Below are 19488 nucleotides of genomic sequence, written 5' to 3'. Positions count from 1 at the left end.
TTTAAGATTTCTTTTATCATTAGTTAGTTTAGATCGTATGGTTTTTTAAGTTACTTTGATGTGTAATTCTCTCATATTGACATGTACTCGTAATATAATAAATATTTATGTATACTCCCATATATGTTCATTAATTTAAAATCTTTAACTCAACTCTAACTAACGCAATCGCTATGATATAAAGCTAAAAGGAAATCATCAAATTAACTTCTAAAACAAACGCGCTGATTAGTAATAGTAATTAGATACTCAAATTTCGTTAATAAATTTACAGATCGCAGAACTGAAACTGGACTTGGTGTTCGTCGGTGGAGGCATTTTAGTTGGATGCATGATTCTTCGCGCCATACTTACTAGCATCTGCGCTGTGAGAAGTAACCTCAACATGAAAGAAAAAATATTCGTCGGTCTTTCTTGGATGGCCAAAGCCACCGTACAGGTACAACGTCAACTCAACATACCTATTTATACTACATATTTTTTGAAGTTCTTAATAATTACTGGATCTCAGGTTTACAATTGGACTCTGTAGGTAGCGCTAAAATCTCGTTTTCAATCATTTGAGTGGGTCCTTACATAAATAATATTAATAATAGTTAAAATTCTGGAAAATAAAGTAATGTAAGATCCAAAATATGTTTGTCTTTAACAGGCTGCGCTCGGACCAGTTGCTATGGACTCTGTAAAAAAGATGGCGGAACTGGCGGGTACACCTATCGATGCCGATTTGGTGGCATACGCGGAAATCGTCCTGAATATCTGCATTCTGTCGATCGTGATCACCGCTCCTCTCGGCGCGATCGTCATCACACTCACTGGCCCTCGACTACTCACCAAGACCACGAAACCGCCTGTATTAGAAGGTAAGCCGCTCCTGACATTCTGTTTTGTTAGGTATACCAAGTGCACGGCCATTCCTTGCAATCATAGTCTAATACCTACTTACCTATTTCTATTCGTCAATATGTATTTTATAAAAGGATGCGATATCTCCTTCGGGGTATTTCAATATAAGTCCTCAGCTATTCCTCTGTCTATTCGTCTATATTGTATTTTAAAAGGATGCGATATTATATCCTTCGGGCTTTTTTTACAAGTTTGTTTAACTTCGAACACTACGTTTTTAATCGTTCAACAGGCTGGCGACGATCGCACCGTCCGTCGATCCGTGACATTTCCATCATCGACGAGGAAGAACTGGCGGAGCGCGACGCGGAGGCCGACGCGCCGGAGTCGCCGGAGCCGCCGGCGCCCGCGCCCGCCTCGCCCGCCGCCCCCGCGCCCGCGGCCGCCAGCACGCCCGCGCCCGCGCCCATCACCGTCCAGCCCAACAACCGCACATGACCGATCGACTCGCTCTCTAAATAGCTACTTGACTTTGCTACTTTTTCGAACGATCGATATCGGAGGTCACATTTAGTGATGAAATGTATATTTGTATAACGATGGATTATTTTGCAGTGTTTACCACTCCGACGTCGCCAGTTTTACCGCTAGCAGAGATTGGTAAGGACTGGAAATACCCAAAGCATGGTGATATAGGTATCTACGAAACATATTTTTGGAATTTACACTTGTTATATCATCAAGTAATTATTCCTTTAATTCGTTACTTGTAAACAAAAACAATAATTCATGTTGTATATTTTATAAGATAAAACATAAAGAGATTTTTATTGCAACTATTTTTGAAGTTATCATACGTATATGGATAGTTAGTTGTGTGAGTCATATCTATACATATATTTAAAAGTGTGTAAATTCTTTATTTTTGTAACAAGATAAGGATATTTATGTATTTTTTAAATGTAGACCTCGCTTTTAACAATGTTTAAAGACATCAAGTACTGTAACTCTCTGTTTATTTAGTTTAAGAATAAAGTAGTTATAATATTACCTATTTATTATTACATAGCATCAAGTATAGGTAGACTATTAAAAATGTAACCACCTGTGTAGGTGCCAATGTAGAAGTACCTATTTTCACAGTAGGTATTCATAACTGTATTGTAGATGAAAAAGAATATAGAAACACAATTTGAATACCTATGTACATTTAAGTGTAGAAATATTTCATCACGCTCTTAAAACATATAATGTATAATTTAGTGAGTATTAAAATGTGATTTGAGAAATGGCTACAAAAACCGACTTGTAAATAAACTCCATTAAAGTCATAATTATTTTAATGCATTTGGTACTAATACGTGTCGTAGCGTAGGTACTCTTTAAATTATAGTGATATAGAATAGAAGATTTATGGCAATACCAATTATAAATTGTTATGGGACCATATTGTACTTATTTATATAATTCGTATTATTTGTTTTTGTAGGTAAGTATTATTTAAACTGTTACACCTACGGAAAAATTACAGTGATAATAACTAATTAGAAATATATTTATGGAAAACAGTTTTTAGTTTTATTTTTATGGTAGATAAGGTGGTAAATTATCCGAGCATGAAACTGGGTATGTTTTTTTGTATTTGTTCTTAAAGCCACCTTTTTCAGGAGTCAGCTTTGTTGCTTTGTCTATATGAAGGATACACGGAAAGAACCTGTCTTTTTAGTCACTTTTTCCGGAAAATGAGATTAGAGTCAAAATGTTACTAAAGTGACATGTTCTTTCCGTTTACCCTTCATATTATACATACACTCACCTTTAGACTCAGTTTAAAGGAGTAATAAAATCATTTTTATTCTAGCTAAAGCTTTATTGTGGCCTAATTACATATTATAATAGTGCGGTATAGTTATTGAACTTAACCACTATGCTCCCAGATGGATAAACTTTCTCACTCTCGTCACTTGTTGTTATTAGTTATATTTTCCTGGATCCCTCTTGTTAATCATAGTTTTGAAAGAATTTAAATTACAAAACATACATTTAGCTGCTTCCTTAAACGATACGACAACAACATACCACAGGCAAATAATGTTATAAGAATGTCATGTTTTAAATGTTTTAATGCTAAATATGTAAACCATTCATATAAGAGGCCATCTACTTACCATGTTAGTATAATGACTATAATGTATTACTACATTTTTCTAACAAACTGTGCTAGATGATAGAATATAATAACAACTATAAATTAATGTAAATTTAATGTCATAATCATGAGTCATGACTAGAAAGATATACGTCGCGCGTCCAATGAAGATCGCTGTGGCAGTTCATTTGTAAGTATATGGAGCAGCTGTCACGTAAAAAGTTTGTAGACATTTTTTGGAAGTATAACACATTTATTTAGAAATGTAACATTTAACCCTTTGCCAGGCTAAGGGATACATATTTCCCACATACGGCACTTCAAACATGTGTTCTATTTTCGATGAGTAAGAATGACATTCTGTTGTCATTTTTGAACTCTCAGCCTGTTAAAGGGTTAAGTAATAAAAATGCAGTAAAACATATTCCTTCCATTTTTTTTTAATTAAGCCTATTCAAAAGCGACTTGGAGGAACTGTCATTCGATGCGTGAAGTATAAATAAGACGTCTAGTCTTGCCGCCACTCGCGCGACTTCATGCATCAACCATTGCCATAAAATGTTGTAAAAGAGATAAGTATTTAAAAGCAAAATATGAGCGCGGTGTCCACAGATAGATATCTGAACATTACTGTCAAGCCTTAACCCTTTTCCAGGCATAGTACGATTTATCGTCCACATCGCGCGATAGAATTTCAACTTTAGCGTTTCGTTTTAAGATTCAAATTAGATTGCACTTTCGGGAAATGTGTCTTGTCTTCAAATGAATAATCAAAGCCGGATTAATTGGAATATATAGGTAAGATTTTTGTGGGAAAACCTTGTAGATTGGTGCGGCCTGGAAAAGGATTAAAACTTTTCTACCCCACCACTCTCAACAACTATATGTGACATTGAACAAGTTACTTTTATTTTATAAACACACAATTTTATTGCTGACTGTACTTCTTCTCATTTGTATGACTATTAAGTAGGTAATAAGTACTCCTCGAGGCCATACTAAAGAACCTAAACTCGATGTGTTTGTGTTTTTCCATCGAGGAGTTCCGTTTGCTAACTTCCGACTGTTGAATTGTCATGGGAATTAAGGAAGTACTCCAAATCCATCAAAATCACTCACTTTCTACTGAAAATCACCAGGAAGTCATTCATATTTCAGTTACAAGCTTTGAAGCTAAATAAATTTGTGTAATTTAAAAACCAATTTGAACTTTTAACTGGTGTAACATACTGTTTTCATACGTGATGGGGCAATGTTTTCGAGCACTGTGTATAAGTTTTGTTATTTTGAATTGCAGCTGCGTAGCTCATAACGTTTTATATTATATATAACATAACTAACAACACAAGTTCTACCTATTAAGGTCTAAACTAAACACATTAATTCAATACATATATAGTAACGGCACCAGTTATGGGATATTTAAGAGGAAATTTGGAGTATTTGTGATATTTCCCTGATACATGTAAAAGTTCTACCGCTTAGCTTGTTAAAAGATGAATATCCTATCCTTCTTTCATGTTTCAGGCGTGTTGTATCAAAGATACTGCAGTTAGTTTCCACATAATTACTAATTAAAAGTATGGTTTTTTTCTCCAGTCATGGACACCAAAGCTCCAGTAATGGAACCCCGGTAATGGACGTGGATCCAGTAATGGGCCCCCTATAATGGGCATACCCTATCAGTATAAGATATTGGAATAGGGAATAAGTTTTTGGCAAAAAACTAGTTATTAGTCATTTTTGTCACCCGATTGCATTGTCATCCGATTTGCATACGTATCCAAAATTTCAACTCAATCGGAAATCCGAAAGTGGCTCAAATGCCATTTCCAAGATTTGAACCACACTAACTAATACAGGATGGATTTTCTTTTTGGGTCAGTGAGGGCAGCTACCAGATCCCGTGCTGCTACGAGAAAACGGTCTTAGAAGACCTTCCCTCGATTTCAAATTAATGAAGATTGGCTTTTACAGATTTTGGAAAAAACATACAGGGTGCGAGGAAAAGGTAATTTTGACAAACTTTTTTTTTGATGCCAATCGATCCCACTCCTATTGAGGATCAAAAGCTTGTATGGAACAAAAAAAAATTCCGGCTAGAAAAGCCACAAATCGAGGAAAACATTTCCCATACAATTTGTATGAAAATGAATACTTATATTTTTCACATGCTATTTTTGTATGCCAATCGATTCCATTCCTATCCAGTATCAATAGTTTTTTTGGGGTCAATGGAAAAAGTTTTTATTAATTTGTGGCTTTTTAGTACATTATCGTAAGTTGACCCCAAAGAAACTATTGATACTAGATAAGAATGGAATCAATTGTCATAGAAAAATAGCATGTGAAAAATAAAAGTTTTGATTTTCATACAAATTGTATGGGAAAAGTTTTCCTCGATTTGTGGCTTTTCTAGCCGGATTTTTTTTTAGCTCCATACAAGCTTTTGAACCTCAATAGGAATGGGATCGATTGGCATCAAAAAAAAGATTGTCAAAAATTACCTTTTTCTCGCACCCTGTATGTTTTTTCCAAAATCTGTAAAAGCCAATCTTCATTAATTTGAAATCGAGGGAAGGTTTTCTTAGACCGTTTTCTCGTCGCAGCACGGGATCTGGTAGCTACCCTCACTGACCCAAAAAGAAAATCCACCCTGTATACAAACTAACAGGGCAAGTTAAATAAAATTTTGTAAAAACGATATTAATTTATCCGAAGTCCGAGAAGACCTCCTGACATAGTTCGTACGAGTAACTACATTATACTTCTGTATTGTTTAAACATGAAATTACGCCATGGCAAGCATCATTATGTAAATTATCCCATCATAGGAGGTATGCAGTTTTACAGCTCCTATAATGGGATTGGGCAAAATACTACTATTTTTTATACATCTCTAGAGTCACAACATAATGTGTTGTATACCTTATCTCATGGTAAATGCAATTAACAAAACACATTCTAGTTTACACCAAGTTATAATTAATTACAATTTAATATATGAACTCACCTCTCTTAGCGAAGTTGTTAAGAATTCTTACTGGTTATTTTTTCCAGTGACACGACAACTTTTGGGTTGGCGCCAATTTCTTAAAAATTAACCGAAATTAATAAAAAGTCAAACTTAAACAGCTCTATGACTCTTATTTATGGTAAAATATTGCCAGTGTTTATAAACTACTTTTACATACTTATTTTAGAGGATTTGTGGTTTTATGTCCCATTACCGGTTCCACGTCCATTATAGGGTCCATTACGTTAATTACTAGATGACAATCACTTACATGTGAACTACTTAAATTATGACTAGAGTAAATGCTAAAGTTATACCTAGATTTTATAAATACAAAAATCTGCCTAAGCAGTTGTGGCAAACTATAGTCAAACCCATAATTATTAAACGGGTAACTTAACGTACATTTACTAAACTGAACTATACTTAGATAGGTACATAAACCTACGCAAAAGTTTCATTTAAATACTTATAGCTCAAAATGTTATAGCTATTTTTACCAGTCCGTCGCGCCGCAGGAGGGTTACGTTTGTCGCACATATGTAAGTACGAGTATGTTTGTTTAATTCTTTAGCACGGCCTACGCCGATTGACGGATTTCAACATATTCAACATAAGTAATATGACATTTAATTAAATAGTTTCAACTTAGTTGTGGAGTTGCCTAGTTATATAGTTTTTAAATTAAAATACTGAATATGATTTTGGTAAAAATCTAAATAGCTGACTGTATTTTTCTTTCCACAGGCAACTAATACTCATCAAGACAATTCTAACAACCCCAAACACAGTTTGCGTTGCATTATCACAGAGTTCTCATAGCCACTTCTTGTTTCTATCATCAGATCACCTCCATGTCATCCGATTTACATGTTTATGCAAAATTTCAGCTTAATCGGAAATAGGGAAGAGGGTCAAATTTAGCATCCAAGATTTGACCCACACTAACTAACATACATTACCTACTAACAGGGCAAGTTAAATAAAAACTTGTAAAATGGAGGATTTTGGCTCTAAAATGTATTTAATTATTTATACTTACTGTATAAGGCGGGGTTTTTTAACTTCTTTAATTATGATTTTTATAGTTTGTACCCAGGTGCATCTTTTATATTTGTTTAAGTAGAACTACGTTATTTTTATCATACTTACCTTAGGTAGGTACCTATCCGTCCAAAGTAGGTACCTACGTATTACAAAGCCGCAAGACGTGAAATGCTTAGTCCGTTTTACGTCTAGAATTCAAATTGAACGAAGATGTACAGGTTTGATTATAATTTGTCTGGTTATTTCAATCAGTAGAATTAAAGATAAATGCAGAAGTACATATTACTTAGTCTTAGTTCATTCACTCGCAAATAAATAACAAAAGCGGAACAACTCTTTCCGAAAATTATGGAGCTTCATTTCTGGTTGCAACTGAATATCGCCTAAAAATTACAGAAAAATTAAATATGGACACAATTTCTATGAAATAAATCTGAATGAACTGCGCAAAGAAAATGTTATTCATTTGAATAAGTTTTTGGCAAAAATTTCATTTTTGGTACAAGCTTTTATCGCTGACTGTACTTTTCTTACGACAGACAACTAATACTCATCGAGACAATTCTAAAAATCCCTAACACAATTAAATAGGTTGCGTTGTTTCATCACAGAGTTCCTATGGCCACCTCCAGTCCCCATCATCAGATCAGTTCGACAGTACCATATTATTGTATTGTCATCAGAACTACATACAGCTGCCAATTTTCATGACGCTACGATCCTTGTAAGATGATTAATTAATTGTCAGTCAACAATGTCAACATCCATAATATCCCTATAGCGGATATTTGTTTTACCAATCAATGTTCTAACTCATGGAAAAGAAAATATTCGAACGAAAATATGGGTATGACCCACCCTACGATATGCGCGCAAAATTGCAGACCAAAGCTAGTAGATACTTACTAAATATCACAAATAATCATAGAAATCATATACTGAAATGTATAAGTAAATACACACAGATTAAAGACATACGTAAACATTAGAGCCGCTTAACATTGTATGCCAGACAACCAGGCAGAGATACTTTGTACATTAAATTTGATTTTAACTTCAAAGGAGGCAGAAGTGTGCCGGTGCCGGCTCGACATACAAATACAATTCAGATTTCTACTGTCTGGCAGATATCATCTCTGTTATATGTATGTACTCACTCGTAAACAGCAGTCAAGTTAATATGCGCAAAAATACTTATGTTCATAATTTACACATCGGTGAGTGTGGCAAACTAGGCTTTTTTAGCACATTCGGGCAGTGAAGTCCTCAAGTTAGTGCGCTCATCAGTGCTGATGGTCCGTGAGAGGAAGGTGGAAGACGTGCGACCGGAAGACGAGGTGCCGTTTTTCAACGCGGCGGGTTTCTCCAGTCCTGTTAATATTAGTGGCGGTTAGAGAATGATGATGTAATCTCAGGTGGTAAATACACAACAACAGTTATGCAAATTAGACATGTGAATAGCACATAATTAAAGTTTTTAGTGGTGCCAAAGAGAATTGATTGTAATAAAGAGGTAGGTAAAGTGTAAGAAATAAATGTGCTCCTTAGTTTGACATCCAAAACAGATGGCGCTATACTACTCAATCAATGTATCTTTGGTGGTGCTGAAGTATTAATAGATTAGCCTATTCAATTAGTATTCCAAGTACAAAAAAGCGTAAGCTGCTATTAGGATATGGGCCTATATTGACTCCCATAAAAATAAAGGTATCGACTTTGTTTATTGCCCGAGATCTAATGTAGGTAGGTATGTATAACTAAGTGTATAGGTACTAGTAATGCAGGCACAGCACAGGTAAATAACTTGACCATCTCACGGCAACTTAATCACACAATAATAATTATTCTATTTCAAATAGTGTTAATTTGACATAAATAAAGCATTCATCCCTGATACTGGGTAGACTTTCTTAAAATCGTTTCTACAGAGATCTCTTTTAACAAAAAAAATCTTTCTAAGTCCGCCTAATTTGACGCACAAGCAATTACAGAACCGAACACTGAGCTTGCCCGACATGCCCTTGGACGCTTTGATTTTCTGAATTCTAAGCAATAATTTTATGGGAGTCAAAGAAACCGCGTTAGTTTTTTATAGCAACATATTACTTGAATCCTTAGTTACAAGCTAGCGTTATTAACGTAACGAAAATGAAATAAGGAAATCGACAATAAATTCAATATATACTTGTATCAATCGGTATCCGAGAGCAACCTGAAAAACAATATACTCTGTTTTATAATTAAGCATAACCAGTATATTCACCGCGTATGTACACTTACATATCCGACTCATTTGTCGATTAAGGCACTTGAAATCAGCGCCGAATACCTAAGTAACTACGTTGGTATCAATCATATCATCGACAATATTTTGATAGCCAGATAGAATATCGCTAAACCAATACATTCAGATAATCTGGAAATATTCCAAACCTGGCTTTTTTTTTCAACTTTAATCATAATAAATTTTCTAACTATATTATATTAATTTATCACAACACAATAATCACCCAGGTAGGACCCATGATTCGTAGATTTAAGAAAATGTATATCAACTTTTAATACAAGCGAAAGGTTTTTTCTAATAAAAGATGTTAAATAAGGCTTTCACTTTTATCGGTGGTTACAATAAAATGCTAAGAAACGGGTCTCTTAAGAGGCATAAGAACAATTACCTACTGGTGCAGACTGAGATCTTAGAAAGATTGCAAACTGTTTCTGTGCACTAAACTTGTGGCATATCATGGATTGCCTTAGACGTAAGTGACCATTGCTATCAGCCCTTTTAATTCGACGACCCTTACCTAATCTCTTCCTGATCAAATAATAAAGCTTCGGCTTCATGATGAGGATGAAGAATATGAAGACTCCCTGGAGCTCATTAATATGATCGATGATTTCCCATAACCACCTCGGGTTCGTGGTTAGGGTTGACAGCATCTCGACCAACCAGCCGGCGCCCATCACAACCCACAGTTTTCCAGTCAATATGTATCTGTAACAACGTATCACCTAAATCTTAATATGGAACGTCATGACTTTTTACTTATATAATTTCAAGTGTGAACTATTCTTTGCCATCGTATTTTCTCGAAAACGTTCGTATTTGTCAGTCTACTTCAGTCAACCTCAGTACTTTTTGTACCGAGACTGACTGAAATAGCAAAACACGTTCGTGCGTTTCCGTGAAAATACGATGGTAAAGGCAATGATATTATAACTCCAGAGCGCCTACCGCGAACCACGTTCGACGTGTTGCCTCTCTGTCGCACTTGTAAATTCGTACGTAAGTGTGACAGGGAGGTAACACGTCGAACGTGGTTCGCGGTAGGCCCTCAGATATAGGTTATGATAGGCGTTCCAAAATTGAAGCACTTAAAAATACGCTTATTGGAAGAGTATTTTTATGCTCCTTATGTATGAGTATAACCTATCTATAGTTATATCCCTAATATCATTGGGTAAAGGATTATTCACTACACTGTAAGTCCTAATATATTATATCATAGGAAATGTCGCCAGCATCCTTGGTACAATGCCTCAAGGGCCTATTTTAGATTTAAGCTAGTTTTTAATTTCTTTTAGTAATACCACTGTATATATATTGTTTGTAAATAAATGATATTTCTATTATATGATTAATTATATTTCTTGCAAACGTGTACGAATATTTTTGCGTTGCAAAAAACTGGGCATAAATGGCATAATATTCCATTAGAGGTGACATAAGTTCAGCTCTGTATACTGACTTGGCTCTATCATCGCGAAAACGGCGCTTGGCGCGGTCGCCGACGGAGCCCGCCTGCAGCCGATGCACCTCGGACCTGACGCGCGCGCAGTGTCGCGCCGTCAGCACCCACAGCACGAAGTTTATGCACGTCACCAGACCCATAGGGATCACGAAGAAAATGTAGTGTGGCCAGTCCGAGTTAGAATTTTGTACTGAAAAAGTAACAATCAAAAATGATTATCCCAAGCACTCTGTAACGGAGATCTGCTACTAAGCTACGACTCTGTTCTACCTATACATATATTTTAGAATTAAGTATTCTTACCAAGTAAAATCTTTAACTTTAAATATATCATAAAACTGAAAATAGATACTGTTTTTTGTTAGGTATGTAAAATAAATACACCTAAGTACCTAACTTATGACAGAAGTTTTGCTTAAAGGCTTACTTGTCCCAAACCAGCAAAAGTGCCGTCCGATGTCCGCATCCAAGACTCCAGCCACGGGATACTTGTCCAGCAGGAACATGGTCAGCGTCAGAACGATAGCGAAGCTCCACGCATACAAGGAATACCATAGGAACCGGCGACGGTCCGCTCCGGACTTACGCAGTGGATGCACGGTGCGGACATTCCTGCAGACAAAGAAAAATACAAATGCGTACCTACAGAAAGAGTTTACTTTTTAGGCTATTATGTAATTTGTAACATTTTCTTTTGATTTGGCAAAGCCTAGTATAGGAACCATGCAGCTCTGTATAATGTGGAATATGTTGTGTAAATAAATAATCTTTAATCTTAATCTTTAAGTTACGGTTGTAGATCCGGTTCGAAGGACCATTACATTTAAGGACCATTTTCTCGCGCAAAGATTGGCCATAGCAATCCAGCGCGGGAACGCTGCCTGCGTGATGGGCACCTTACCAAGGGCGCAAAATTTTGATAGGTATTTTTATTTTTTTTAGCTTTAGTTATTAGTTGTAGTTAATTTTAGTTTTATATTCATTTTATAACACTCATTATACAATAAATGTGTTGTACTATTTCAAAAACACTAGTTCAAGGAAATTAAGATAACCTTTCTGATAGTACGCATCTCATCTCTTTTGGAGGCTCCAAATGTAGAGTTGTGTAACCGCTCTAGGAAGTGATTATCTCCAAGTCACGTCAAAACATTCAAATTTATTGACATAAACTTGGACTTGGGGATTATTATCGTAATTTCGTCGTTATTTATCTAATTATTTATACAGACTTATGAAATTTAAGTAGTCATAATCCGCTCTTAGGTCTTGAATTGAAGCCAGTGAGTTGAGTAATATTTTAAAGCTGCTAAGAAATTCTATTTCTTTGACTGATTGCAATTACATTTAATGCTCGCTAAGCGTCAAATAATTTATTCGCGTATACATATATTAGGTAAGTGTTGTTTTTTAACTTGACAAAGTTTACTTACACTCTTGTACTTTATATTATTTGAGATCACAATCGGTGGCAACCATTGGGTTGCTAACCAAATATGCTGGCTCACTCAAACTGTAAGTAATTTTCTAGTTGACTGTCCTAAATGAAATTGCCGAGTGAACAAGGGTTAAGAAAAAACTGTTTATTTCCGTTAAATATATATAGTGTACCAATAAAATAATAAAATTAATCTTTAAAAAAATCAAAAGGGATAAAAAAATCATCCCGTTTTGTATGCGCTAGCAACTGAAGTCGGTGCCAAAATACGGTCGAATTGATTACCTCCTCCTTTTTTGAAAACGTTTCAAAAATCAAAGTTATTTTTTACATTAACCTTTTCGGGGTTCTTATTCGTGAATTTGGATGACATTTGGCATTACATGCAGATTATAATCTGAAAAGTGGTATAGGGTACCTAAAGGTACTTTTCTCAAAAATGGACGGCAAAGTCGACGTTGCCGGTTAAAAAATTGGTCGCGAAGTGCGTAGTTTATGGTCAGTCAAAAAATTAAAAAGTTAAAAACATTGCAGTCTCGATATCGGGACTGCAATGTTGCATACAAATTCCATTATTTAACGAGTTCCAAACTTTTTAAAAGTTCAAATGACCATATCAAATGAAGGCATAGGTCCAATTAAACAGCCAAACAGATGATCAGCTCTTATTATTTTAATGTTGGTACCGCGACTATTTAGGTGTCTCAAATAGGTTGGCGTATTTTCAGTAGAAAAATACACTTCTTTTTTTTAAAGGCGGCAAAGCAAATATTTTTAATGGTTTTACTTTTTTTTGTGATAATTAGACCGTTGCTCCGATAAAAAATAATTTCTATTTCTTGCACCATTTTTGAGAAAAGCACTATATATGACTCGGCTGGAAGGCTACTTGCTGGCTTCGGATTCAATTAAACGGACTCCCAAGGTCGTCCGTTTAAAACGAATCCTCAGCCAGCAAGTACCTACTTCCGAGCCTCGACAATAATGTACTATTTCATTCCAGAATGGAGAAATAGGCTTATGAAATTAGCAACGGGAGTACAACTACAAAGCGGGTACATAGCGGGTATAGCTTTGTCTGTTTTACAACTGTTACGCAAGTCGCGGGCAGAGGTAAGTATGTTTTTGAGAATGACCCATCTATATAAATCTATATAACATAGAAATTAATTCCTTTCACTAACCATTAACACGGCAAAAACATTTAGGTATGTATGAGGAATACGACACCATTAATAACATTTTACTGCTTCCCATTACTGTTCAGGTCACGGCGGATTGAGCCGCTAATAGCGGATAAACTTCGGTGACGTATTATCAGATAATGGCAGTAATTAAGCGATAACAATAAAACTCTTGATAAAACAAAGGACAAGTATGTTGACAAACAAAGCACAACCATACATTACATAATATTACTCTAGTTTAAGTTTTAAGGATGACTCACGCTAGTCAGTAGTCACGCTAGACCGGGCCGGAGCTTCCGGCGCTTCGTTTTCTATGGAAAGCACCACGTGATCGCCGATCAGCCGTCATACTCGTCATAGAAAAAATTACATGTCGGGTGCCTCGGCCCGGGCCCGGCCTGGTCTAGCGTGAGTAATCCTTTAATCGTTGATGATAGTCAAACATCGGATTTATTTTAAAAAACGTTTGAAAACCTATACAGAAAATATTTGATAGGTTTTTAAAATAGCTATGAATGTCGTGTACCTATTTAAGTATGCCATCATATACCATTTATTACTTATGGACCATAAAACATAAAAAAAAACTTCAACAGGGGTATTCTTCTTCTTCTTCCTCGCGTTGTCCCGGCATTTTGCCACGGCTCATGGAAGCCTGGGGTCCGCTTGGCAACTAATCCCAGTAATTGGCGTGGGCACTAATTTTTACGAAAGCGTCTGCCATCTGACCTTCCAACGCAGAGGGTAAACTAGGCCCGTATTGGGATTAGTCCGGTTTCCTCACGATGTTTTCCTTCACCGAAAAGCGACTGGTAAAATCAAATGATATTTCGTACATAAGTTCCGAAAAACTCATTGGTACGAGGCAGGGTTCGAACCCGTGACCTCCGGATTGCAAGTCGCACGCTCTTACCGCTAGGCCAACAGTTGAAGATTTAAATAAAATATAGTAAGCAAAATTACACATCCGTGGCAGCCTCGGAATCCGTGACGTAGCGGATAAGCTGCAGGAAAGTCGCCTCCGATGGTATGGCCATATACGCCGCAGACCGGTAGACTACGTCGGAAATAGATGCCTGAATCTCACTGTCCAAGGCCCTAGATCACGCGGCCGCGGTAGGCCTAAGAAGCGCTGGCTGGACGTCGTGACACCGGACATGCAAGAGAACAATCTCACACATGAGGATGCCGAAGACCGGGCAAAGTGGAGAAGACTAAGCAGGAAAGCGGACCCTGGCGCTATCGCTAGGCCGGGAAAACGCTAGGTTGAAGAAGAAGATAGTAAGCAAAATTACGAAATCTCGATAAGCAACTGCGACTTTTACTTGACCAACTTTTTATTGTAAACAATTAATTTCAATATGTAATACACAAACGGAAAAGTGACATGTTACTAATTAAATAAGATATTTTTTCTACTCCAGCACTTAAATGTGTCAATTAAATGACTGACAGTGATATCTAAAGCAATGTCATTTGAATGATTTGTCTATAGGCTCATAAGATGACTGCTAGCAGTCATCTTATGAGTATAATACAACTGCTTTATTTTTTTTAAAGATACAAGTTCCGATCATCTTGATTGAAAGAGGTATGTTTTCATTTACAATAATAACTCTTTTTTTTTAAATAATAACTCAATTTTTTTTAAATAATAACTCTTTTTTTTTAATAATAACTCTTTTTTTTTAATAATTTTTTTTTTTGCTGCAGCTGTCATAGAAAAAGTAATGTATGCAACAGCTCATAATTGGTTCTTAAAATTCTCGGGTCTTTTTTTACAAAACTCGACTACGTCTCGTTTTGTAACTTCGACCCTTGAATTTTAAGAACCCTTATTATATCACTGTTGCATAAACTACTATAGTGAGTCCGTAATGCCCAACCTTTAATGGATATTGTGAAAACACGTACGTACCTACATAACATTAACTAACGCAATACAAAACTGACGCGTCTGACCAAACTGACACAACTCACACGTTCGTGCCCCACTGAGACTGGTATATGGGAGGTCTAATTAGGGCCTCGCCTTACTGGCCTACGATGACTCTATTAACTACGAAGCGCAACTTATACTGGTAATTTGATTTTCATTAAAAGTCAATTTAGACATTGTTACATTTATGTTATGTCATGGCCTTGTCCGTTTAAATTAGCGAAACCATCACTTAGGTAGGTACTTACCTGTGCAAATTACTGATATCTATTTAATCCACTTACAAATTATATTCAGAAATAGGTACAAAAATAAAACTGACGCATGCGGGCGTGAATTTAATGAGATGTTTATTGATGGTGTCGTTCTATTCTAAAATAGCTGGTACTTATTTACCATTACTGTCATTTTACACCGTGTCATTCTATGTGTAAGTAATTAAAAGAATACGCCAGACTTACCATTCTTACCAACACTACTCTAGGGAAATAGTTTTCTACTTAAATAGTTTAACTAAATACAGACTGATAATAATGAAAGAATTATACCTTTTTAAATCAAGAATTGAGGTAATATTACTAAACATTTATGTGAAGAGTTCTAAAATAGGAAAATACATATATTATATTCGAAACAAAACCAACAAAAAATATAATTAAAGATAAAACACAATATTTTTCTAGATAGTGCTAGCTAATAATGTTATCGGTGCTATTAAGTCAACACATACAAATGTTTACCCCAAATTAGATCAGATAGGTGCGGGGAGACAACGGAGAAATGGCACACTCATGTGTACCTGTCCCGGCTGTCCCATGTAGACGAAATAGACGAAATTAAATTCGATTATCGACGTATACGTTACTCTTATATATCGATCTGCCGTTTTATTTATTATTTATAAGGACTTATCGTGATATGCTTGGACAAGCTTTAGGCATATCATGAAATGGCGGCGCTTCATGATACAGGGTCGCCAACTTAGAGGTATACAACTTTTTTTTGCCGCCATTTTATTTTGGCGGTAAATATGACAGTTATTGCATGAACATTAGTTTGTGTAGATACGGCAAATTTATTATGGAGCGCTTTGCGACGGAACAACGTGTTTTAATCATTAAAAACAATAGAAACATTAAAAATAACGTTTCCCGGTCGATTAATTTCGAGAAACGGTGACATTGACTGGCCCCGAAGATCGCCTGATTTAACAGCTCCTGACTTTTTTCGGTGGGGCTATCTAAAGGGACGTGTCTATGCTAATAGGCCAACGAACCTTCAGCAATTAAAACAAAATATTCGAAACACTGTCGCTGAGATAACGCCACAAATGTGTGAAAAAGTGATGAAAAACGCGAAGAAAAGGGTTCGCATCTGCAATGCTGCTAGAGGTGGATATTTGTCTGACATTATTTTCCATGTGTAATTGCTGACCCTACATATTATATTTAACATGGAATACTTAATATTTTTTATGTTTTATAGAATAAAATTTCAAAAATAAAGTGTATACCTCTTATTTGGCCACCCTGTACATCCGGGAATTTCATGCTCTAGCGCATTTCACGATCGACGATGATTATTTAATATTTTTCTTAAATGAATGTCTCCAGTAAGGATATAAGGTCAAGGTCAGTCGGGATAATTGCAACCATGCGGCAAATGTGCCTAAGGCACGAAGGACGAGCGTGTATGTTGCGGCACTGCTTTTTGATTAATTTTATTAATAATTCCTTTGACTCTTCCATTTTCGTAACGTTTTCATTGCTGAATAGGCATGTTAAAAAAGTCTCTCCACTATCCAGTCCCTCGCCTCGGTATGTTATAATCCTCGAAGTGAGCACTACGAATAGGACCATCAATGAAATGCTCTTTTTCACACCACCTATTCGAAAAAGAGCCTTTTCTTCCCTGCTAGGAGGGATCAAAGTGGCACTTTTCCTCCCTGCTAGGAGGGATCAAAGTAACACTTTTCTGTTCTAGCACACTATTTTTACATTTTTTTGCACATTATTTTTTTAGCTTAAATAATCTGTTTAAGCATCAGATTGTGTCAACGCTAAGATTTTTTTATTTTCCTCATAGTTGATGTGAAAAGCATAGGTATGTGTCACACGACTCACACGGTATCAAAATTATTTCGTCTTGGGCGTTAACACTTGAATCCCTTATTACGCTGAGGATTCTACTTTAGAATCCCTCACTACGTTCGTGATTCTATTGTAGAATCCATCGCTTCATTCAGGATTCAATGTACGCCCTTGACGGAAATATATCATTTTGATCCCTTGTAACACAAACTACTACTGCTTTACAAGCGGGAAAAGTTGTAGTTTAACTACATATTTGTGCTCATATTGATAGTGACTATCAATTTGATACCCGAGTAAGCAAAATATTCCAAATTAAAACCACGGTCTGAAAAATTGAATCTAGAGCGTTGGGAGGGTTTCAAGGCAATGTTAAAGGGTTAAACAAACTTTACTACCTAGTGAACACCCATCATTTTTCACCACACAAACGCGAAGAAAATACTAATCGTACAACATTACAAATCAAATCCAAATTTTACATTTATCATTAAAAGTAAAATTATCATTTAAATAAAAATAATTAAGTACCAAAATAATTATCTTCTTTAAATTTTTTTTATTATATCTTTAGCGATAAGACTGCCTGTTGTTACCTCTGTCTTAAAACAAAACAGATCAAACAGGTCAAAATTAACGGTACCTACATAAAGAAAAATTGTAAATACAATCATTCAAAGTGGATTATGTTCATATTGTTTTAAGTAAAGGATGAGCCGAGCCGTCGCGCAAACACTCCGGACGTAGAGAGCAAATAGTTTTGTAAAGTAAACAGATTGATACCAGTAATACTTGCAAAACTCGAGTTGCGTTTATCACCATTGCGACAAAGATTTGACTAACATAGATTTATAACAAGGCATGCGGGTTTCATCGAGCCAATTCAGAAATAAATATATTATATGTTGAAAACGTAAGAAAACATGCCTCCCACTGCCTTGGTGTTTATTCGATATGCCGAGACGAACATTAGTCACATCACACCGAACATATTTTTATTTAATGGAAACTTCAAAGTCTGCTATTACGCCTCTTACAGATTGAATATGTATTTTTACTCAGACAGTACGGATCATGTATATATTAGTCATTATTTACCGAAGCGTTAACGAAGGTCTCCGTTTTGACTCAGGCAAACTGGTTCCTGGTTGTTCTTCTCTACAGTGGCCTATACCACGAAACTTACAATTACAATTTACAAGTGACAAGTTACAAATATGTATTTCGTATAACTGGGCATATCATAAAATTTACAAATGATAAAAAAAGTAATGGAAAATTTATATAAATATGTAAATAGTCGCGACAAATGTACAATTACCCGTATCACAAAATATTACAATTTACAAGCAATTTTCCGGAAAATTGACAATTTGTGTTATACATATTTGTGGAAATGTAAATACAAGTTGACAATTCTCTCGGCGTGTGTCAAGAGCATGATACAATGATTGTAGATCCATTCTACCGCAGTACTTTTTATACCTATCTAAACTTTTCAATTGACTTGCTATTTCTTTCCATTTCTTATTTTTATCATCGTGAGTCAATTTACTACTAAACTTCCCGAATAATATTTTCTTGTTCCAAAATTAAATTTAAAACTGTAATTTTATCCTGCATAAACATTTTCAACCAATTTTAATGACAACGTAAAAAGATATGCTATGCTATTTCTGCTCGTAAGGTATTTTTAACGATATAAATGAGATACCCTCAAGTGAGGAATATTAATACTTATTTGTCAAACTGTAATAAATTCAATTCTACAAATGTCACTATATTATTACATATTTGTCGAAAAACTAAATTCTAATAAATACAATTTTACATTTGCCACAATTATGTATGTTATCTTGACATACCCTCTATGTTTTATGTTACGGGTCCTGAGATGCAAAATATTTGTAAGTTGTAGAATTGTACATGTGACATATGTAAAATTATTGTGGTACATATTTTTGTTTACAATTTAACAATATTGTCGAATTGTACACTTGTAAAGTTTCGTGGCCCCAGGTCGC

General features: G+C 35.5%; 2 protein-coding genes across 6 annotated transcripts in view; one reads left to right on the top strand and one right to left on the bottom strand.

The window, feature by feature from the left end:
• The window catches only part of LOC134648070 (sodium/hydrogen exchanger 9B2-like), an 82586-nt gene extending 81145 nt beyond the window's left edge, over positions 1–1441 (top strand). For 2 of the 5 annotated variants that reach the window (XM_063502517.1, XM_063502516.1), the window contains exons 11-13: positions 275–439; positions 653–863; positions 1139–1438. In XM_063502517.1, coding sequence (XP_063358587.1) covers positions 275–439; positions 653–863; positions 1139–1344 — 582 coding nt within the window. In that variant the 3' untranslated portion in view covers positions 1345–1438. Of the gene's footprint in view, positions 1–274; positions 440–652; positions 864–1138 lie in introns of all 5 variants that reach the window. The other 3 variants (XM_063502515.1, XM_063502518.1, XM_063502514.1) reach the window with 2 other exon arrangements.
• A 6783-nt stretch (positions 1442–8224) lies between these two features.
• LOC134648050 (protein 60A-like) overlaps positions 8225–19488 on the bottom strand; it is a 45993-nt gene continuing 34729 nt past the window's right edge. Inside the window, exons 5-8 of the mRNA XM_063502487.1 lie at positions 11238–11422; positions 10808–11000; positions 9863–10053; positions 8225–8429 (exon numbers count right to left, since the gene is read on the bottom strand). Of these exons, the coding sequence (XP_063358557.1) occupies positions 8290–8429; positions 9863–10053; positions 10808–11000; positions 11238–11422 (709 nt within the window). The 3' untranslated portion in view covers positions 8225–8289. The remainder of the gene's footprint in view (positions 8430–9862; positions 10054–10807; positions 11001–11237; positions 11423–19488) is intronic.

Source organism: Cydia amplana, chromosome 5 (genome assembly GCF_948474715.1).
Source record: "Cydia amplana chromosome 5, ilCydAmpl1.1, whole genome shotgun sequence".
NCBI lineage: Eukaryota > Metazoa > Arthropoda > Insecta > Lepidoptera > Tortricidae > Cydia > Cydia amplana.
Note: the sequence above shows the minus strand (reverse complement) of the source record. Positions and strands in the feature narration are given on the sequence as shown.